Source organism: Anopheles coluzzii, chromosome 3, assembly GCF_943734685.1.
Source record: "Anopheles coluzzii chromosome 3, AcolN3, whole genome shotgun sequence".
Classification (NCBI taxonomy): domain Eukaryota; kingdom Metazoa; phylum Arthropoda; class Insecta; order Diptera; family Culicidae; genus Anopheles; species Anopheles coluzzii.
Window position 1 is genome coordinate 4,669,138 of NC_064671.1, and position 23,363 is coordinate 4,692,500.

The 23,363-nt window shown below is 46.4% G+C and overlaps 2 protein-coding genes across 9 annotated transcripts in view; one reads left to right on the forward strand and one right to left on the reverse strand.

Annotated features, from left to right (window-relative positions):
* Positions 1–23,363, reverse strand: part of LOC120955667 (ejaculatory bulb-specific protein 3-like) — a 322,541-nt gene that overhangs the window by 129,466 nt on the left and 169,712 nt on the right. The window lies entirely within an intron of this gene.
* LOC120954873 (protein abrupt) overlaps positions 1–23,363 on the forward strand; it is a 109,732-nt gene that overhangs the window by 18,256 nt on the left and 68,113 nt on the right. For 7 of the 8 annotated variants that reach the window (XM_049608578.1, XM_049608577.1, XM_049608575.1 and 4 more), the window contains 2 exons: positions 21,616–22,687; positions 23,185–23,300. In XM_049608578.1, the coding sequence (XP_049464535.1) occupies positions 21,998–22,687; positions 23,185–23,300 (806 nt within the window). In that variant the 5' untranslated portion in view covers positions 21,616–21,997. Of the gene's footprint in view, positions 1–5,719; positions 5,818–21,615; positions 22,688–23,184; positions 23,301–23,363 lie in introns of all 8 variants that reach the window. The other variant, XM_049608576.1, reaches the window with a different exon arrangement.

The window sequence follows — 23,363 nt, forward strand, 5'->3', positions numbered from 1 at the left end:
GGATGCTCGTGGGTTGGCTGCTCCCTCCCCTCACACTGCTGCTGTTGCTCATCAACGTGCAACGCATGGTTGAAACAGCTTCTACTGATTGCGAGAAGTATTATGTTGTTCCGCGTTGCTGTACGTAAAACGGGTTAAACGAGGATACGAGAAAGAGATTTACTTCCGACATTCTATGCTGTTTTATACACTCTTGCAAGTTCCTGTTTTTTTTTTCAAAGGTATCTTTCAAGAAAGAGGTGGTATGGTTCGCACACAACCCCGACAGCATGTCGGAAATTGGACAGCATTGGTGTTTTATTATTTTTTATTGCCACCGCTGCTCCACCATCCCGAATGGCAACATTGTTGCCATTCTTAGTTTCGCTTTGTTTCAGCTTTGCTGCTCTCCGGTGATTTTTTAACTTCTGACGCCAACCATTACGGTGCCAACCGTTGTTTTGTTTGGAATAAATTGTCCGCTTCTTTGCTCTCCTGCGTTTGCCTTGGTTTGGTTGTTAAATCACAGCAGAAGTGGCGAAGGATACGCCACTGTAAGGATCATTGCCCTCGACCAAACCTTTTCCCACTCATTGGAAGTGGGCCGTGGGTTGTCGTACCGAGATCCTTACATTGTTAAAATCGGTTGCAGTTTTGCATATCTACGCGTCTAGAGTGTACCAGCCACTAAAAGACAATGGGCGCATAAAAAAGGAGACAGCCAACAAAAAAAAAACATCCACCAACCATTGCCATTCCCATCCCTTCCTGGGTAATGGCTCTAATCGGATAAATTATGCGTTATGACGCAGGAGGAGCCTCCCAAAGGGAAGGGATAGTCCATCATTATCCTTCCACCCGGTTGCCCGTTTGCTCGCTCCCGTGACCCATAACCGTGTGACACTTAACCGTGACGTTTTTTTTAACCGTGACAGGGCGGAAAAGCGAGAGGGCAAAGGTGTAAAGGCGTGATCATTTGTCGCTCGGAGGGGCTTTTAATGGCGCACTGGGAGCTATATGCCCACAAAGGCTCAAACGGGGTAAGGGTAATTTGAGAAGAAGAGTACAAATTTAAGATGAAGCAATAATCTGCTCTTGTCCCTGTTTTTTTTTCACCAAGAACGCTTTTAGTACATCCGCAACCAGACCTTGGGGCTGTTGGACCATGTCATCTAAACAAAGTCCCAATTAACTGCGCTAAGTACTGTTGCTATCTTGCAGCCGAGCAACAGTACAAGAAAGGCCCAATCCAAACCATATCTCTAACAATCAGAGGAAGAGCAGTCCGGTTTTACTTTTCTAACCCATTGTTACCTGCCCCTCTGCCTCTCTCCGCTGCTTTTGATTGTCTAAGAGTTTCATAGAATGTCCGAAAAATTCACAACCAATTAACAGACCCACTGCTCGCACTTGATACTGACCAACTGGAAGGTGTTTCGGGCGCTTTCGGAGGGAGGTCGCTTTGTACACCGAACAATTCAAGGTCAGAGCTGGCCGTGGGTGAGGATGGGCTCATTTTTCATTCCTCGCTTGCACCCCGGGTCGAGAGGTTCCGGGACACACGGCGAGTGCTGGTGGCGGGTTATGCGAATGTGTCCATTGTTGTTTGGAGCACATGATCGTCCCCGGCCGTGTCCCGTTCCCCCACCATAGGCTTGTTTCCAAATGTTCCATCAAACGCTAAATTTATTGCAACCCAACAAACGGCCAACCCTCCCCCTTCCTGCGTAGACGAAATGAATATCAAATAAAAACTTAAATAATTAGCATACTAATGTTCAATTAGTTCTTCACCTCGCGTTTTGTCTCCCTCTCGCTCTCTCTCTGTCTGTCTGTCTGTGTGTATTTTTGTGTGCGCAAGTGAGTTCATTGGATGATGCGCTTGCAGCAGGAGGAAGGGAAGAACAGAGGTGGAACGTAGTATGAGGCAGGTGCCAGGGTCAGAACTTTCAATTAAAACCAAGCAACCAAGACTAGGCTCGAGCCCATCCCAGCTAGTTACTTCCGCACGGTTGCAGACAAAACTATTTCACAAAAGCACTAAAGTGGTTATTGCTTTGTCTCGCTTTACCTTTAGTTGGGCACGTATTATCTAAACTATTAAAATACCTTTACGCGAAGAATGCTTCCCTCTGACCGGAGGTAAATGTGAACTTAAATTAAAAACACACACACAATAATTATTGCACATTTTTAGGGCGTGTTTGATTCATATCTTTTATGATACTTTCGCGATTTTTAATTCAACAAAATGATCCACACCAAGATGGTTTTTATGTCTGCGGAATTGCGGTATTATTTCATTTCTATCTATTATTTTTAAACATCTTCTTGTTCAACACACTAGAAAAATAAGGCAAACGCTCTTCGCTTTAACTGGTTGCTGAAATATACAACAATCAAGTCGAATCTTCACCAAACAAAGAGATTCACCCTCTGCATTATGAAGCGTTCAGGTGCGCCTTAAATTAGTCAAAGTGCGCTATAAACTAGATGCACCCTCGGCCCATTTGCTGGGGGTAATTTTCAAGATAAGAAAATAAACCTCCCAAAAACTCAACGATGTTGGGATGTTGGGAGCACTGTGAAATGTGAAAAGATTTTAATCAAGCCCTCATTGAATAAAGCACTAAGCTGCGAAAGGGAAGCGAATAAGAAACGGCAATGGAATAATTAAACTAATAAATAATTACCATCAGCGCGTCCATTACTTTCCGGCTAGTAACTCCTACCGAAAACGAAACGTGTAAAAGCCCACGCGCACACTCGATCGAACCTCGATCCTTTCGACAAAACCGGCCCGAAGCATGGGTGCAACATACGAAGCAGCATAGAGGCAACCATCGAAACAGCAACGCAAAAGACCTTCCGACTGCTGAAGACAGCCGAAGACAGCTACTGCAACTCTTGCGTCGTAGTAAGTAAGATATTCCACCCAGTAATGGACGGGAGGGAGGAATTCAAAATTGACCGACCACATAATTTTGCCCGCTCAGCCCTGCGCACTTTTCTTGTTTCGTCCGCGGATTAGAAACTATTAATACAAACACACAAACCGCTCCACCACACAGCGGCCAGCTTTTGCGCCTTCCCCAGCTTATCTGGCCCGAGTGATCGTGACGGTTCGGTGGCTTTTTTGGTGGTATTGAGGTTCTGGCGGCACCTTCTGGCCGGAGTCACTTCAATGGCAGCATACTACGATTGCCCTTTCGTACCGTGCGCTCGTTTCCATCCCCTCGGCATGTGTTACACTTATTTATTTTCATCTTCTGCACTCGCGATCGTGCAACGAAAGGAAACAACCTCATGTGGGATTTGTTCGGAGGGGTTTTTTTTTTTGAACCACAAGCGGTTTCTTTTTATTTTTCGGTGTTCGCGGGTGCGTGTCTGCATGAAGGACTGCCACCCGAGCAATGGATGATAGTGGTAATGGAATAGTAATTAGAAAACAAGTAACACGTAGCACCGACGCTGGCGAGCCTTTACCTAGCCGAAAATTGAACACACACACACAACCAGTCGATGTGTCGTTTGCCTTGCCTTGCGCAGACCTTAATATGGTCGCTCGATTTCGCCTGTCAATCATATCGCCATCGCGTTTGATTTGCTCTTAGATCTAATTTAACCAGTCAGGCAGGCAGGCTGCGATGATGTGTTTTATTCGCCCGAGCGTGATGGGTAGGGAGGTTTGTTTTTTTTGTGTGTGTGTCTGTGCTCCGTTTGCTATGTTTGAAGGTTACAGATAATTATAAACCAACCACTACCACCACCAAAAAACGCGGATGCGGAAGGCCGGAAATAGATTGTGAAAAAGGTGTAATCGAATCAAAAATGCTCCGTTTTATTGTTTCATCTCCGCTCCTAATCAATCTGTGACCACAATCGGTTTTAGAGATTTGTAATCTATGCCTTCAGCAACCGTACCGATGCATCGGACCATCGAAAAACTCCACTCAGTGTCATCTGTGTTGGAATGCGCGCGGTACGAATTTCCACACACATGCCCGTGTGGTTAACGACACACTGTACAACGGCATTTTCATTTTGATTAGGTATTCTTCTTTTTACCACCTCACATTGTATCTCTCTCACTCTCTCTGTTGGTGAAACAAATCCACCCTTCTCTCTTCATAATCTCCCTCTCTCTCTCTCTGTCGTTGGTACAGTAACTGTTTTTACTTACCATTCCGTTGCTGCTGCTGCTGTTGTTGATGTCTGTCAACCCGTTGTTGGCGTTGTGCAATGGTCGCTAATTAGTCGAGACTCGCATCGGGTTGATTAACATGTTACGGCTTGCGGATGGTCAACCGCGCCCGCATGCCGCTCCGCGGAAAGGAGCTAAAGGACGGGGAAGGGTCAAACCGAGCTCATCGAAGCGAGTCGCAATGTGTCAATTTGCCGATACGCTAAATGTCGTACTTGAGTGAAATCTCATTTATGCACCTGCACACTTGCGATGGGGTGGGAAAGGGGAGGAAGAGGGTGAAACAAATGCACTCGCCACCCAACGGGTGTGATGATGATTCGTTCCGGAGCGACCTTTGTGCAAGCAGTGTTGAGTTACAATCGATTTAAGCTAATAAGTGAAGCTAATTGTTCTTAATTTTCAATATCATTTTTGTTAGATTTTAAACCATTTTACAGTAATATTTCAAATAAAAATTATTTGAATTTGGGTTTAAAACTTCTCAATTTGTATAAATCCCTTTAATTAAGTAATCTTATCATCCATTATGACTTCATTGTGTAAGCCCTAATCCAAATACCAGAACAATGCACCACAATTGTTGTCGACACTCGAGAAAAATAACGAACCTCACCATCACCCTTTTATGAGCGCTTGTACATCATCTACAGCACGCCGAGGCCGGCCAGGCCTAGCATTCTTCTAGCCGGGAGTGCCTTTAGCACCCAGCAAACATGGAGCGTGGCAACGCGCGGCTTAGTTTTATGACTTTTTAATAAAACACTATTAGCATGATTTGATGACCACATAGTGCGAGACCCGGTGCGGCTCCACCACTGTCCGTGGCTGTTGATGCTTTTATTTGTGCTGTACCTACTTCCCTCCAATGGTACGCACAGTGGGTCCGGTGGGTTTCACTCGCTCGCTCACACACAATGCAGCTTTTGTTAGATTTAATTAGTATTCAAACTACAATTACCTCCTGTTTGCTCACGGACGAGCTCAAGACGGGCGGGCTCGGGCTCGGTGTGTCTTCCTCCACTTGTGTTCCGTTTTGGATCTTGTCCTACGAATCCCAAGGGGCTGGGAGGGAGGAGGACCATTCATAGCCTAGCACAACCTCAGCCACTGTTTCCATTACCGTCCACCCGTTAGCGCCAATGAGCGCTCTAGGCAAGCCATTCTGGCCGCACTTTGCCGTATCAATAACAACGTGTTTTTTCGCGCATACACGTCGCACTCGCGACCATCAAGCAAAAAGTTGCGAAAACCTTGGCCATTTTGCCCGGGCCCGGCTAAGGTATTAATCAATTAATCACGATCCATACACACGGGCACAGGCGGCTTACGCCGGGGGCACATGTCGCACATTGATCGTTTAGTTTTCTTTAATTTTTCGAAGCGAGTTGAGTTGTTTCTTCACTTTTCTTCGCGCTCACCGGGTGCTAGTTGCGCAAGTAAATATGGTTCCCGCGTCACGTTTCCGATCCGTCCGACCCAGGCAAACCGTGCTAATAATGTTTCCCTCTTCTTCCACTTTATTCTCCTTTCCAGGTGTGTGTGTACTTTTCTCTTCTTCTGCGCCTTTGGGGCCTTAAATTCCCTATTCGTACGACGTCCGCGGATGAAGTTTTGTGCCGAAACGACGCATTGTAAGTACGCAGTACGGTATGGACGTGTTTATTTAATTCCAAATTCGTTCCAAGCATTTTGGCAACTAAGAAGTGAACCGAACTTGCATACCAAACCTTGTTGCTGGCTTACGAACGCGGAACTGACAAAGATATTATTATTATTCACATTTTTATTCGGCTGCGCTTGACCTTGAGACATTGGACAGTGGTTTTATGGAATAAATTGGCCATTAAGTAACACCTAGCATATTGTCACACATCCATGGTGTAATGCTGCCATTCATACGATGCCATTTGGTCCTTAGTTCGCTGACTTGTACTTGACCATTGCTTGGCCATTGCGTCTGACCTGAAAAATTTAATTCTCTTTTTAAAAATCTGACCACTTTGATCCATTAACAGAACACAAACCTTTCTTGTGCTCTTAAATTAAAATTAAGTTACAAATGCTCATTCCTTGCAACCAAAATTAAGTCCATTACATCGTCGTCCGCTAGGAACGACTCCTTACAAAATGGAGTCTAAATTCAATTCATACCGCATCAGTCAACCGCCACAGACAGAAAGGACATCCACCAACCAAGCCAAGATCGACCGATAAGTGGTTTTTTGAAATTTGATTTTGTGTAAAAATAACTACACCGCAGCATCCATCCATCTAGGGGGTCAATTTCTACACACTTCTACACTTCTTTTTTGGTTTAAAAGAACCAAAAAGACACTCCACAACTCATTACTGGCCAGCAGCGTGCCTTTTAACCTCAATTTGAACCATTCCCCTTTTTTATGGCGAGCAGCGAATGCGTCTTTCGTCTAAATGTGTTTCATCCTGCCGTTGTTTCATCCTTGGGCCTTTTTATTCTTCCTTTCCTTATGCCGTGCTCGGGGGAGAAAGCAAAGCACTGTGTGGTGCAGTGTGGTTGATACATTTTCCATTAAAAACCCCAAGCTGATCCTGACTCTCGAATGTTATTATTACAATCAAACGCCGAAATCTTCATTTAATGTGTTTTTCTCCGTACATCGTCGCGTTGGCTGTGTGGCTGCGGGATCAACTAACCGGCAACGGGCAGGCAACCATGGTAACCCATAAAACTGGACCCAAGGATCAGTGATGTGGCACGGGAAAGAAATGCCTTTCTTCCTTTTTTACTCTTTAAAGGAAGACAACAAGAGAGCGAGAATGAGAGAAGCAATAAGCAAGCCCCTTCTTTACAAAGGCCTTTACAATGTACAACGAAAAAGCCACGAGAACGGCATCAGCTGATAAGGGAAATGTCCATCAAAACAGTGTGCCAGCTAGCAAAAGTGGCAGGCAACACATTCTCACCTAACATTAACCATTACAAGCCAAGATTTCTCAAGCTTCCCACGCATTTCTCTTTCCCCTGCTTTCGGTGTATGACGCATTGACGTCGCAAGTGATCGTACATTGTCAGGATACGGCATACCGTCCGTCTTATGGCCTGCCAAGAGCTACGACTTTTGGGTTTTCTTTTTTTACGACCGTTTCTCCTTTCTTCAATTCCACTCCTTTCACCCAATTTCTTTTCGACCGGCTGGGCTTTGGTTTTATTACCCATCGGTCCCTGTTTATCAGCGTCCCGGAGTCCACAAGACCACGTCCACGAAAAACATCTTCATCCCTATGAACGGGTTCCCAGCTTTCCCCTTCGATGCTTCTCGGATTCTTGTCCATCTCTGGTAGCAGTGTCCGGTGAGTTTGGTTGTAGGAATGAAAAGGATCCTTCCAAAAGGATTCCAGATCTGGACGACAAAGCCATAAAAAGGACAACTACGGCTGAACGGCCGCCGGGAATGCGTCTTACTACACTTATCAGTACAGTTGGATATTTATTTCTCCTCTTTTTGTTGCTGTGCAATAGAAAGATCTTTCTAAAATCTTCTCATACTAAATGAAGTTCTAGATAGCTGAAGAGTTTGACTTCTTACTTTTGATCTTTCAATTTCTAGGCTTAGGACCTATCACAGCAATAAGAGCATTTTAATGGTCAATGTTACTCTATATATGAATCTGTCTTGCAATAAACGTAATTCTAATCACGTGATAACATATTCATCCGATCAAAGTAACAAAACACACAACTAAACGACAAGGCATTTGCGCACAACTCTTCCTCTTCGAGCTAGAGTAAAAATGTATTTTCCACTCCTCACTCCGCATTTTATTTCTCCATGTGATTGTTTTCCTATCCATCTCCCTTTATCACTGGCCATGCACGACACTGCAGACGACCCACCAAGGGAAACTCATGCCCCCTCTTAGGTCTCGGTGGACAATAGGGGGCAGCAGAGTCTGTCGCCGTGTAGAGAGCGAGTGGGCCGGCAAAAAACATGGATCCGGCAAAAATCTTCTACACCGAGCCTCGAGTCCGCCCGAGTCATACCGAGCAGCAAACCGGGTACGAGGTGGAAAGCGACCGAGAAATGGCTCATAAAAATTATTACTTTTCGGCCATAAACCACTCAGTGCTTTTCGGTGGCCAAAAGGAAGTCACCAAACCATCGTAGCGACGAAAGGAGGGTGTAGCGAGGGCAACATGTTCGAATGAACCCGACCGGCTAGGATATTTTTGCGTTCTGTCCGAATTCAGCATGAAAACGGGTGTGCAGCATAAAACGGGGCCAGCAGCAGCAGCAGCATCTCGTGAAAAGCAGGCCTTTCCTCCGGCACTCGCTTGGACCGTAATAAAATTATCTTTCCCTTTTTCCCGATAAAAAGAAGGGGGTAGTAGCGTAGAGGAGGAGGAGGGGGAAGATGGGGATTTCTCGCACAGGGTGTGCGCCTAAGGGACGGTGGACACGCTGGCTCACCACGCTCTGATGGCTGATGGTGACTGACTGACATAAAATTCCGCTGTCCCAGACAAATTGTCTCCTCTGCGTCTGTGTAGCGTGGTTTTGCTTTATGGCGCAAAAAATGGCACCAGCGTTGATAAGGATGGGAGACAAAGTGGGAGAAAAATTGTTTGTGTGTGTGTGTGTGAGTGAACTCCGCTCGAGCAGATCTAGAAGGGACGGGATGGCAACGCGGACGTTGGGGCAAAGAAACGTCGACGCGACGGCCCGTGGCCGGTGGGAAAATATTGATTTAAAACTTTTTAATACTTTTTCACCAGCTAACACCATCGGAGAGGGTAAGCGTTTTGGTGAGCTGTCTGTGTGTATGTGTGTGTGTGTGTCGCTACCATCCGCTTTCCCCAAATCCTTTCCCCACGGTTCATTTTTTGCTCCTCCCAAGGCAAAAGTTTACATACGCCAGATCCGTATTTTGGTGCTGTCGCCTTTGACCTCTCAGCTTTCGTCAGCTTTTAGATGGGAGCGCAGTGGATGTGTGCGGCCATAGGTCCCACGGAGCGGCGAAAAGTCCACTTTTACAGCATCGCTGGCGTCGTGATTTATTACAGCTCGTGAATGTGAACGCGGGCACGAGCCGGGGAGCTTGATACGCTCGTTGCATACATGGACAGCAAAGTTTGTCGGAGCAATTGCTACGTTTTTTCGCTCGATTTTACTCATGCTAGACTCATGCGACAATGTGTCGTGACTGCAAGACGTGGTAGGGAAAACATTTCGAACAAAAAAATGTAGCAAAAGAGTCACCATTTCCAGCACAAAGACCTATTTTTATTAGGACGCCTCAAACAGTTCCTAAACAGCTACTAAACAGTCGCAAATGAGCAACACTTTTTGATTGCAACGGCCCGGTTCAGTTTGTTCACTTGAGCTTCTCACCTGCCTCACCTGGGTGGTGCAGGCAGTAGACAGATAAACACAAGTACAAGCTCGGCTACAAGCGCAGAAACCGCCAAAATAACCGCCAGAAAAAAAGCCAGCCCGAGGTCGTCTCGTTACGGCGGTTGGTTGGGCGGTTTTGCGGTTCGGCGAACACACGCACAAAAAAAACATTCACACACACCCCCGTCGATGAAAAAGAAAAACCAAAACACAACCCTCACTCTTCACACAAAAAAGTCCTCACAAACAACGGAAGGAGATGGGAAAAACTGAGATGAAAACGGCCGGTGGAAGAAAACAAAACAGAACGAATGAACGAACGAACGAACGAACGAGCGATGCTCATCCCGCACGAACGTGGGGCGTAGTAAAAGCGTAGTAAGGATGTGTTGTGTGTCCCCTTGGCCGTCTACCTTTTCCGCGGTGGAAGAATTGAGCCGCAAGGGCGGGAAAAACTCTCGGTATCGCTTAAACGCGGCATCGTTACCGTCACCTTTTGACCAGATTACACACCTTCAAGCAAATGGAGCACCCCCGTTCTTGGAAGCTCGCTGCTTAAAAGGTAGGAGCGAGTCTGGGCTTCTGGGTAGCGCATAAAAAAGCAGCCGTAACAAGAGCACACAGAAAAAAAAAAACGCACGGTGGAGGCTGATTCACCACGCAATTTGACGCGCACACCCCCGCACCGAAGGGAATTCCGATTCATGCGGTCTGCCCCGATGATGGCGAATACGATGACGACAGACACGATGTCGTCGACGGTCGATGATGCTGATGATGATGATGCTGATACTCGTGGGAGGGAATGATGGGTGATGAGATAAAATGATGGGCGAAAATATCTCGGCGGCAGGTTTGTCCTGGGGAAAACATTTTTCCCCCTTCCTCATCTCCTCTTGGCTAAACCGGCTTCCCCAGCAGCCGGAAGCAACAGCAAGAAATAAGCACACGCACCACGAACGGCACACAAAAAAACGCATCAAAGCCTTCCCCCTGCTTGAACTTGAGTTCGGCTTGAGTGAAAGCGGAATAAAAATAAGCTAATAAAAAGAGCAAGACCAGCCCTGCAAGATCCAGCAGCAGTAAGGTGAGAAGCAAGAACTGCTGGAGGATTCTCACGCACTTGAGCGCAGGGACGGCACCTTATTAGCTTAGCGTAGGGCAGGCGGTACAGGGATTTTACGGTGCGAACGCGATGTGGTTATTTATGCTTGTTTATGACGAAATGAACCACTCAACCGATCCTGGTCGCCGTTGTTACTGCTGTGCTTGATCCGGACTGAGCAAGGTACGCAAACGGAACATAATCGAGTGCCATACGTCCGGAATAGAAAGCAGCAGTAGCAGCAGCAGAAGGTAGGACGTGTTTTGGGAGGATTTCGATTTCAACCAACTCGTCACGCCTGGTGGGCTGGATTGTGCTGTCGATAGAGATTTTGCACTAAATTCTTTAGTGTCGTCTATACACTGCTAGTGGTGGCTATGTACGCATTTCTTTTTATTAGCCATTCCGTCCAAAACCAGACAGGCATGGCCGGAATTTCGATTTGCTTCCGGAGGGCTCATTATCCTTCCGAATTCCGTTTGCTGTTTGGCAGATGCTGAGGGAGTTTTGTATGTTAAATAGTTTTAGTTTTAGTTGATGTTAGTTTCTGTGTTCAGAAAAGTTATAAGGTACTTCTCAAACTGTCTCATGATTCTAACAATCGTTTTCGTACATAAAATCAATCCAAAAACAATCACCAACCCAATATTGGCTAAATGATTCTTTTTTACGAACTGATTGTTGCGCGTGCTGTAATTTTATTGTCAAATCAAGCCACCTCCGATCATGCTCGAACTCTGCTTACATTTACACGCGACGGCAAATAAAGTCATACCTACCGGGTGCGCGGTCGGGGTACACAACTTCATTTTTTCCTCATTGCAATAATGTCCGCCCTGCGTGCCTGCCGTTTGTTCCTCCCACAAAATATAATCGGTTGTATCATTTATTTCGATTTTATTACACGCGCGCGCGTACCAAGCGCTCGTCAGCATCGAGAGCAGCGCACTGTCATCCGGGTGCCACCGGGCAACAAGCTTCAACCCCAATGGCAACCCACTTTTTTGTGGTACCACACGGTGGGAGGAAAATATCACCCAAAACTTTATTCCTTCCCCCGCACTGCTCCGTTTTAGTAGTACGGCCCGAGCAGTGAGTTTATTATTCTGTACCCTTTTTCCTGGATTTTTGTTTTCCTCTTATCCGTTGTCTTGCTCTGAGGAAGAATGTAACTTCAAGCCGGCTACCAAGTGGCCCGGACCGGATGATCGGCAGCGTGTTGGTTCCTGCAGGCGGGGCCAAAGTAAGTACTTGACAATGTGCCGTACCGCCGTGTCGCTGCAGACGACGGTCCCCGGGTGGTATGACAGTGAAATGTCCCCGTGCCCTTCCGGTGTGTAACATTCTGCTGCCGCATAAACGGCTCCGTTAAGGAGCGATGGTGACCGTGGGAGGGTGTCCGTCCCTCCGGGCAGTGTCGGTGTAATAAAACGCGAAATAAAATAAAACGTAATGTGTTGAAGTACGTACTAACAATCATGGCCTGAGCGAAACAACTGCGCGAAGTCGTTTTGTGTCGTTTTAAGATCCTCCAAAGTGTCCTGAGGCGAAACTGGGAGGAGTTTGGAGCGGGAAGGTGAGGGAGGGCAAAAATAAAAAGGCAACTACTTAAATTATACACTTTTGTGCCGCTCGGGGATTTCTTAAAACCTGTCGAGCATAATGAGCTGGAAAAAGAAGGTGAGAAGAAAAGGTTCTCCTCTTGTTTGTTTGCATTCTAGGTTCGACCTCGTTTTCCAAAAAAAAAAGTTAAAAATGAATCGAATTGTTTATTCCACGGAAAAAGGCAGATCATTATAAATAATCAAATATTTACCCAGTGCTCAATGAGCTTGCACAACGCACTTCTATCTACCATCCGCATCGAATAATGCGTCACCCCACCCTGACACTGCCCTCAAGGTCACACAACAAGAAGTTCCCAATTATGTGTCCTTCTCCCCACCGCCCAAAAGATGTGTCACTTTGAGCGGCCATCGTGCTATGCTACCCGACAAAGTAACACACTGAAGAACGGCCCATACCCCATGTCACATGAGGTTTAATTGAATAATTCCCATCGCCAAGTAGCCACTGCGTCGTGTTCGTGATCGTGGGACGGTGGACGAAACGCCACACATCTGCACGCCACATTTTTTCTCAAGTGTTTTTATAGTGCACGATTGCACATGAGGTATTACACTTCATCTTCGCCCGCGCGGTTTTGGGATTTGCTCCGGAATATTGTTTTAAAAATGTTCGGTACCCCGACCCCTTTCCGTTTCGGTTTCATCTAATCCCCGGCACCGGCAGCAATGGGAAAAGGCAATGAAATGGAAGGGAGACCGCCTCTCGCTTACTCCTCAGCATCACATTGGGGGTTCGCTTTCCCGTTTTGCTCCTGCCATTGGGGGGGATGATTCGCTTACCGGCAGGAGCCAATAATAACAATAATCTTAAATCATCGCTGAGTGCTTAGCCGCGGCTGCTACAACATGTCTGCCTCACCCGAATTCTGGTGGCGTGATGGGGAGATGCGATGGAGCGATGGTGAGCAGGGAGTGGTGGCTCAAGATTCTATTATTAATTCCTACCGTCATAGAGCGACGCGCAACCGTTTGAAGTACATTTACGCGCTTAATCGAGTGCTTCTTTTTTCTTCGGTTACGTGCGGGTGCGCTCTCCCGCACATGTGTGCTCGATGAATTCTGAGGGGTTTTAATTTAGCTGGATAAGCGGGAGCGATCGAGCGGAGTGGAAACGCTGTGGAACACATGAGGGAGATGATGGACACAAAGATCCGAGCGGCGGGAGCTAATGCGTGGTTTTGCTTTGTATTTAAATACATTTCAATAATAGTGCAGCGTAATCGAAACACATTTCGTTGTTGCTTCGTCTCTGTTGCCCTCTCTTGGCGGGTTGGTTTATCTCACGGTACTGAGATTTTATTGGGCTGGTACTCAGCTGCTGGGCTTGGCATCAGTTCCTCTTGTTATGCTTTTCTTAATCTCTTTTATTCGTCAATCAATTTGCCACTAAAGGCGCGGGCTCTTTCGAGAGGGTTGCTGCAGCTTATCGGAGCAATCAGTAGCAATGAGTAAAGCTATTTGCTCTTACTGTTATGATCCAAATAAATCATCTTTTTTTTTAACCATATTTCTGCTTCATCGCCCATTTTTTTGCTGCACTGGGGCTTTCTCCCCAAAATGTAAACAAACCTCAATTCGATCGACGATTAATCAAAACAAGTACAACATTTTGATCGACCTCGATCGCCATTGCCCGCCAGCAGCAGGTTATGTTTAGCTTCACACTTGAGGAAGGGAAGTAAACTACTAAGGCCACCCTCCCCTCCTTATACAAGATATTCATTTCACAACAGCCTCTATGTGTGTGTGTGTCTGTGCATGTTATGCATGTGATCTTGTTTATTGCACGCTCCATGGTGGTGATGGTGGCCTTTCTTTCCTATCGATGCCTTTTGCCTTTTTGACCACTTGTCATTTTTTTTGTTCGTTTGGTATAAACCAAAATACGATCATCGGATAACCATCCTTGAAATTGTATTTTATTGCACTGCATGTTCACCCGGCTGCACCGCGCTATTGCATCCAATTTCATCACTCCCCCCACCCCTTCTCATCCTTCGTCCCATCACAGTATTAGATAATTCTGCTTCGGTCAAGCTGTGTGGGGCAGCTGCAATCGGTTGACCGCTTGGTGGGTCGTAAAACCGATTTCATGCTCACAAACTTTTACAGCGCGAATCAAATTCGTACACACGGAATACTTTTTCCTGCATGTGTGTGTGTGTGTGTGTGTTGTTTTGTCCGAACACCGCCATCGTAAAACAATTGGAGGAAATAAAGCTAATAGAAGCCTCAATGACAGTGACGGCGCAACACAGCGAACCAGCGAACAAGATCGCCTTAAAACGCACCCAAGGAGAACGACGAACGATGATAGTTTGTAGATTTTTTTGTGCGATAAATTATTTTACCATTATAATGAGCGACCTGTGAAAATGGGCATCTAGTGTCTTACAACATCTGAGACAGTTTTGGTAAATGTTATAGGTTACACCGAGCGAAGATAACAACACAAAGGCGCTCATTTTCATCACTTTTTGAAGCCACGTAAAAAAAGCCAAACCGAAAGCTAAAAAATCTAAAATTGCTCGTTGACCAAACTGCAATCATATGGTGTGAGCTGACAGTGTAATAAAACATATTTTTTTTCTGCTCTTCACCTTTGTTTTGTCAACTTTCCACTTGGCACGACACACTCGAGCATTAACAGCCGACATTTAATTAAAACGATCATTTTATTTATTATTCCCAACCTTTTCCCGAAGGAAAAGTACGAGCAGGGCGCCTACCAATCAGCTCCACTTTTTCAATTGTTATAATGTTGGTGTTATATTCAATTTTTCTGCTCCCTCCCTCACCCAGGCACGATGATTGCTGGAATGAAAAATAAATTTGATAAATGGTTGTAATATCGATTGGGTTTTGTAATTATTATCCATACCAATAGCAGCGCATACCAATACGGGCTTAATGATCGGTGCGAAAGCCACACGAACGAACAATCGTTTAAAACCTATTGATCAAAATGGAAAATTTAAATGGATCAGAATAAGTGAAAACTACCCACCCATTCCCAGTCGCTTTTTTTCATGCACCTTGCGTGTGTGTATGTGTGAGAATGGAATTGAACAACAAAAAAAGGGAATTTAATAAATAACCACATTAAATGCAATTGTTTCCAGCTTTTTTTTCGCTCGCTTCATTTTTCATACCGCTAACAAAAACGTTTCTACGCCTCGCTTGTTCCATTCGTTCTTGGTGGATGTGTGTGTTTTTTTATGTTGCGCACACTTCACTACTCACGGGATCGATTTGCCTGTGTCCTGTAATGAGTGGAAAACAAATAGCTCTTTTTTCTAGTGTTGTTGCCTTACCCTGACCACACCAACCTGAGTGTGGCGTGAAGCAATAACAACAACTACTAGTACATCCTCCCGCTCGCTTTTCACACATAATTTGCCCCCCCATTAACCCTGTTCCACTCCACCTTCGATGAAGTGATAATCGCATATGCTCGCTAACCATGAGAAATACGCCACCACACACCGACCACGTCATGAAGGCAAATAAATTGGAAAGGAAAAAAAAATCGGCCACTACTCAAGCGAACCAACCAAAAAAAAACGCCCTGAAATGAGGACAGCAAGGGTAGGAAAGGGGTTGAAAATTAATTTCAATATTGAAACGATTGTATGGTTTATTGAATCGAATAATGGAATCCTGCGGTGTGATATTGATGAGTGACGGTGGCGGTTGGCGGGAGTGTAAAATAGCTGCCCAGTGAGCATGAGGATCTTTGGATCGTGTTTTTCTTCTTCTTCTTTTTCCTTTTTTTTGTCATTCCTCCTGGTGAGAGATGATTTACCATTTTCATCGCGCACACACACACACACATGTGCCACCCCCAGAGCGGTCGTTTGGCTTTTGTGGCTCAGCTGGCCACATGTTGAGGTCAAGCGATTCAGATGCCTGCGATTCAGACACTGCGACATCGGGATTATAGCGGATGACGAACGATCGCATGTGAGTGGAGTGGGGGATGGAAAGGAGTAACGAACATGATTTAAAAGATTTGTACACTGTTGCAACAGGTGATCGTGCTCACACACATACGCACACGATGTGAATTTAAAGACAAGGAAGGGTTTAATCGTAATGCGTTAATTGATAAAGCATGTTGAAAAACATGTTTTTACTGTAGAGGTTCACTTTCAAAAGCTCCATCACCGTTCCATCACATTCCTCAAAAGGGGAAAGTGTGAACGATATGAACGTTATCACCATCCGGTTGCGCGCTCTTGCCTATGCTTTATGCTTGCTACACATTACATCTTTCTACTGTACTTGATACGAATAGGCACACACACAAAAAACAATTAAAAAATAACACTTTCCTCAAAAAAGTGCCTTTTCTTATCGCTACAACGTAAAGACTTTCCTCGATTCAGCTATGAATGGGCTCATTCCCCTGTGTACGAAAAAAAAACTGATCTGCTGCTCTTCCAAGCAGCACTCAGCCTCATTATTTGATCAAGTATGTGTGTGTGTATGTGCGTTTGCTTCGGTTCAAGCGGGCATTAGATGTGAAAGTGATTTGCTGATTGTTTTTGGACACTCACATCCATATTCAGCCACAGGGGCTCGTGTTAGCTAACTATCCACAATGGTGACGATTTCTTCTCCTCTCTACCCCCTTCCGCACTGAATGAATCTTTTCCCCATACAAACAAAGCACACACACACCCCGCAAGTGATAAACGATGCAAAGATGCGAGCTGCTGACTTTTCGGACTGTCGCGATCAAAGCCGTTCGGAAATTCAGGTGCTCCCCTGCAGTGCGCAAGGTTCATTGATACAATCTAAGCTCACTCGCTTCTTCTCCAGTCCTTCTGACACCTGTCCGTTTGAAAGCGGTCAGGAAACGGCGAAGGTAACCACACAAAACACACGCTACCTACTGATTACGTTCAAAATGGCAGTTTCTGCGGGGCCCTTCTCCATGCTGATTACCGGTGATGGATGTAGTCACTCTGTTACTTTTCAGTTTTTTTTTTTTTCAAAACCCAATATCACGTAAGACATTTGCAAACAGTTTATTTTATTGCAAGTTTAGCTACTTCATGCTCGTTATCCACGGTTCCATTATCCTCCATCGCCAGTGCCCATTTTGCTTAGATGCACTGTCCGCGCGTCTTGCTGGTTCGATTAATTTTAGTTAACACACACACCCATACATACTCACAATGTGTGACATGAGATGACGAAAAGCATCGAAACGAACGGCCAAGAAATGTGTGAGATTTAATAGGTAATCTCTCCCCCTTTTCGAAACTTCCCCAGTTTCGCTGGCCGTGCTTTTGTGTAGGGGGGGGGAACTTTCACGACGCGGCCACGTATTTGCTTCCACCTGAGCGCCGACACTTCACGCTGCGATTGCGATTGCATACGGCATTCGGGATCGGGTAAAGTAGCTTACGCAGCCGCTCGCCTTTGCTTGGAGGATGAATTTAATTACTTGCTTTAGAAAATCGGCTTCCATTTCCTTTCCAAAATTCGCGGCTGCGGCTTCGTGCGCTTGGGGCGAGCTCATTTCATGCACTATTCATTTCCTTTTTTCAATCGTTTGTGTTTGTTTAGGCGAAATTGCTTGATTTATTGAATCGTGTGCCACCTTGGTGCCACGGCGAAAAAGCTATTTTTGATTGCGTTTCCAATATGGGTGGGGTTTTCCGTGCGGGCCAATAAATCTTGCGCTCGTCTTAAAATTGTCATCAAACGAGGCGCAACTAAATTTAGTCGTAATGCGCACCAACCACTACTAGCGGTGATAGAAATTCCATTTTTTCTAATCCAAACAACACACAAACTCATGTTTCTGAAAGCGAAATCACCACTTGTTCTTTTTCTCTGATTATTTTCAAACCCTCCGCAACGCTTTCCCATCGGACGGATCGAAAATCGGACCACGTGATGGAACCAGCATTCCATCGAGACCGTCCAAACCAGCATCCTATCCATGCTTAGTTTTATTTTTAAGCATATACATATATTTTATCCGATTACCGCGTCAAAATCGTGCCCCGAGCCGTGATGGTGAGAATTTTTTCGGCAATACAAGTGTACGGGCTAAAGAAAAAAAATTGCGCACGTCCGGAAGCCGGAGACCGTGTCCTCTTGCCCGGGCAGAAGAAGTCGTCCGGGCACATGCGGGGGCTACTCAATCGGCTCAATCGGCGGACGGGAGAATTTAACGCGAATTGAATAATTCTCCGCACTCCAAGCGCTGGAGAAGGGCTGGAAAGAGAGCAAGTGCGCGCGGATTGTGCGCACCAGTGGAAGGAAAACGCGCAACGCCAAGCTTAAGACATGTTGTGCGCGCGCGTCGGCGTTGCCATGCATATGTGCGCAAGTAGCTCCGGCGCCGGTTTTGCGTCGGGTTTGCGTGCAAGTGTCGCCATGCGGATGGTTTCCATTAAGCCCCGAAAGTGTTTGGGATGGGCCAGAACGGTCGTGGTTTAATCCTTTTTTTTTTGCTTGTTGCGATCGAATCATTATGGGAAAAGTGACTTGCACCACGAGGAGATAGAAGGGTAAACAACGACGAAGCAATTTTACTCAAGATGGAAAACAGCTGTGAACAGCGTGTCGCGAACATTCGGCTTCGAATGTGTTTACTTAAGGAAACATTAATATTAGCAATCCTACGCAATGCGCAAACACTAGTTGGAAACCCATTTTTCCAGAACCAATTATTACCCTAATAAGACACCATTTCCTCCCTTTCTGATGTGTTTCCACTGATCTTTACCACTCCTTGCTGGTCGATGCATAGCGATAAACAATTGGCGATGAAATTCGTAATTGCATTTTCCACCCACTCCAGCCTATGCTCCCGCTCCACTCTCTCTCTCTCCTCATCAGTTACGTCACGTGCGCTCGTTCACTTGCACTTGCATGGCCTCCGCAGCGACCAAACAACAACAACGACGACATAAAACGCCCTCCATGCCACTAAGCCACCGTTATTACTGGTAATATGCAGCGATTAAGCGTTATTTTCTCTAACAGCGCAAACGGCCCCTATGAATCATTTAAATATTTAATCTTAATTGCCATTATCATGACTATTCATTGGTTGGAAGCGATGCATCGTGGTACTTGCGGGGGGGAGGGAGGGAGGGAGGAAAGTGGTCTACTAATGTTTCGTGGGGCAAAGTTTTTAGCGTAAAGCCCCGTGTAGTGAGGCAGGTGATGTGATGTTCGCCTGGGTTTCGGATGCCCTTGCCACCGGTGGAAAGTGGGCGGACAGACGAAAAGGGCATGAATTTATGATTGCAGCCGTGCAATGGGCTGGGCTTGTTAAACTAATCCCAGCCCAAGGTTTGTCTGTCCGCTTGTATTGCCGTTTCTTCGGTGAAGCTGGCTAAGCAAGCGAAAGGAAGGAAAAAAACGACAACCTTAACTACAACGATCACGAGCATCAAGTACGTTCTATTATTTTGTTCCGTTTACCAGTTCGAGAAGTCGTTCATCATCGGGAAGACGCGAGCGGCGGCGGATACAACACACACACACACATGATCATCTTTGCGCGGATTAGAAATTGCAAACTCTCCTTCTCTCTCTCCCTCTCTCTTTCCCTTCCACCAGTAGAGAAATGCTTTCGGAGGTCTTTCGGGGCCAGTCACAACATAAATAAAGCCACACACACATACAAGACAAAGGCAAGAAGAGACAAATCGAGAGGCTAACGAGACCGAAAACCAGCGGGCAGCAGCATTTGAAGCTATTTGAAATGATTAACTGCAATTTAGCGATCACCGTCATCCGCCCGACCGTCCGGCCCGGGCGTTTTGTCACTCGTGCAACCTCACCGACCCCTGCACCTTCCCCTTTCCCGCCCTTTGCCAGGGCCCCGGAGGTCAACAGGGCTGTGTTTTCGCGAATCGGTTTGCCCTTCCACGCTGTTTATTTATGAGTACGGCATGCAAATTGTAGCGCACCGTGCCACGATGTGCTTCCTCCTATCCCCTTCCCCCTGTCCCGTGATCGGGAACGTTCTTCATCGCATCACGGGCTGCGCGAGTTAATGTCGATGATGTGGGTCATGTCGTGTGGCATGATTATCTGCCCCGGTTTTGCTGTGATAAGATGCCGTTTTGCAATTGAACAAATGTCTGTCTCATAAATATTTCCATTGAGGCGAGGCTACTCCAAGGGCAGTTACATCTTAGTCAAGACCGCTGGTTAGATGTAGAGTTGTGTTTTATTGCAACAAAACTACGGTATAAGAATGAAACTTTGAGTTAAAAATTGAAAATTGAAATAAATACGTTTTTATTCGTCTGCATTCTTAATCAGCAGCAAAAACAACAACATTCACCATTTCTGTACTGGTAATAGTGAGAGCAAGCGCACCAAAATATAAATTAATGGTCCTTGTTTTGATTTAAGAGAACCGTTCCGTTTTTCGATCTCTTCTCCACCGAGGAGAATTCACGCGAAAATGCACCAACACTCCTCCATCGCAAAGAGAGCTAGCTCGATTAATTTCGTGTGTTCCACCATTCCAAAAAACAACCATTCTCGACTGTATGTGTGTCTAGATTTGTGAGCATTGTTTTTGTTTGGAAGTTAAACATTCTACCACCGAGCATACTGAGAGCATACAGACGACGAAAGCGCATAAAAAGACGACTGAAAATTGCACCGACGTTGCATGCGCGTTCACACGCACACACAGGCGACAGGCGATTCAGGAATCTGAGAGCGAAAAACGAACCCTTTTCCCTAACTCAATTTCTCACCGTGGCGTCGTTGCTGGCGACTTTGGAGCAAAGGAGTTGAGGGTGCTTGCTTTTCCCGATTCGGTGCACATTCCAGCAGATGACACAACCGTTTGACCTTTTTTTTCTCGCTGTCCCAAAATTGCAAACGACACCGGACAAAGCTGGCAACGACAAAGCCATTAACCATCAAACTGTCCAGCCAGGTCGAGGTGATCCTCCTTTTTGGCAAACGAACGACAAACTCGTGTTACCTCATTTTCGATCCCACCCACCCATCACTACCACCAACACTACTTCCGAAACTAAGACATTCAATGCCCCAAAAAGGGGAAAAATCTTGGGCCATGTTGTGAGTTACCACCGTCTGGCACTGGCCGATGTTGCTACCGGTGTGCGCTAATGGAAGTGAGAACGCTGAGCAAACCCGGCAAACTAGCGCGTGCGTTGTTTTTCCTTTGGTCGACGAATCGACGATGTTTGGAGAAAAAAGGATTTTTGAGCGTGGAACTATTTTAATTTTCTAATTGGTTTTATATGTTGCAAACTTCTCGCTCTGATGCTGACAATTCTGTTTTTATCTTTCTCTCCCGTACAGATTCCGTCCCTACACTACCAAGTGCAAATAGCAAAGCGCTGAAAGGTCTCTTTTGAGCCTTCCGAACCGGGATGATGGTACTGATGGCTTGCATGATTGCATTACCCTAAGTAAACTATTGCATCAGATGATGCGGCAAAACACAGCGTATACTATTCGTCCAGACGATTCCTACTGAAGTACATAACTTCACATACGAGTGATTTTCAACGGAGCAAACGAGGCGCGGTGGTTTTGTTTTCTCTTTTTGTTTCCGTTTTTTCGTTCATCCTTTGGAGAGAAAAAAAAACAGAGCTGTTACATAGCTACGATTAAAACGGTAGGGAAAACCACAACAACGCGTACCACACAGACAAAAACAAAGCCCCGATCGATGTATTGAATGACGACAGCAACCGTCGTAGCCCAGCAGAGTGAGAACTTTGGACGGTTCCCTGCGGCAGGCTGCAGCACTAGCAGCGGCAGCAGCAGCAGCAGCGTTAGCACCACGGCCTCGACCGTCGCAGCACCCGGGACGCAGCTCAGGATGAACGACACGCACCAACCGTTGCACACGAGCGACACTAGCCCCCGCGACCAGAGCACCAACGGTACCAGCACGGGCGGCGGACTGGCCGTGGCCAACCTCGCGCTCCACAGTGGCGCCTCGGGCGCCCTCAGCGCCAACTCGAACGGCAGCACCGCCAGCAACGGATCCGGCGCGAACAACAACAACAACGGCAAAAGCCGCACCATGTCGCTGAGCGACGGCAAAATCGATCACCTGCTGCGGGATCAGCAGCGCGAGCAGCAGCGGGAGCAACATCAGTCGTCACACCATCAGCAATCCTCACAGCAGCATCAGCATCAGCAGCATCAGCATCAACAGCACCACCAGCAGCAGCAGCACCACCAGCATCCACTACAGAACCGGCTGCGCGGTGTGTCACCGACGCCCTCGGAGCAGCAGTACGCCCTCAAGTGGAACGACTTCCAGTCGTCGATCCTGTCCTCGTTCCGGCATCTGCGCGACGAGGAGGACTTTGTCGACGTGACCATTGCCTGCGATTCGCGATCTTTCACCGCACACAAGGTGGGTAGATTCAACTTGTGGGTGTTTGCACTTCACACAAATTCGGTACCGAGTACCGAAAAACAAACCGACATCAATCATTCTTCCGAAATTCCAAAATCCATTCCAAACTTTACATCTTCATTACATTTGCGCTGCCGAAGCGGCTCTTCTTCCTCCATCCTTTTGTAATTAAACCTCAACACCGACGCTTCCCTACATTAGGTAAATCCTCTACCGGACAGCAGCTTCGGCAGTGCGTCCGATGTGATGTTGGACGAATTAAAACGAAATTAGCATAAAACTCTGTCGAGCGGATGTATCGGCACCACGGTAGTGAAAAGAGGTAGCCGACAGCATTAACTAGCCAGTTCGAACTACTTACCCCGTGGAAACTCAAACACCCGGGGCCAATTTTCCCTTTCGCTGTGTCTCCTCCATGCGCCGTGCGCTCCAATGTGGAAAGACAAATCCCATTAATCTCTTGCTCGCTTTCCTCTCTCTCCCAATCACTCCAGGTTGTGCTGAGCGCGTGTAGTCCCTACTTTCGCAAGCTGCTGAAAGCGAATCCCTGCGAGCACCCGATTGTCATCCTGCGTGACGTACGCTCGGAGGATATCGAAAATTTGCTGCGGTAAGTGCAAAAACTAGCTCCAGCCCGGCTATGCCGAGAACCCAAAAACAAAAATTACCACCC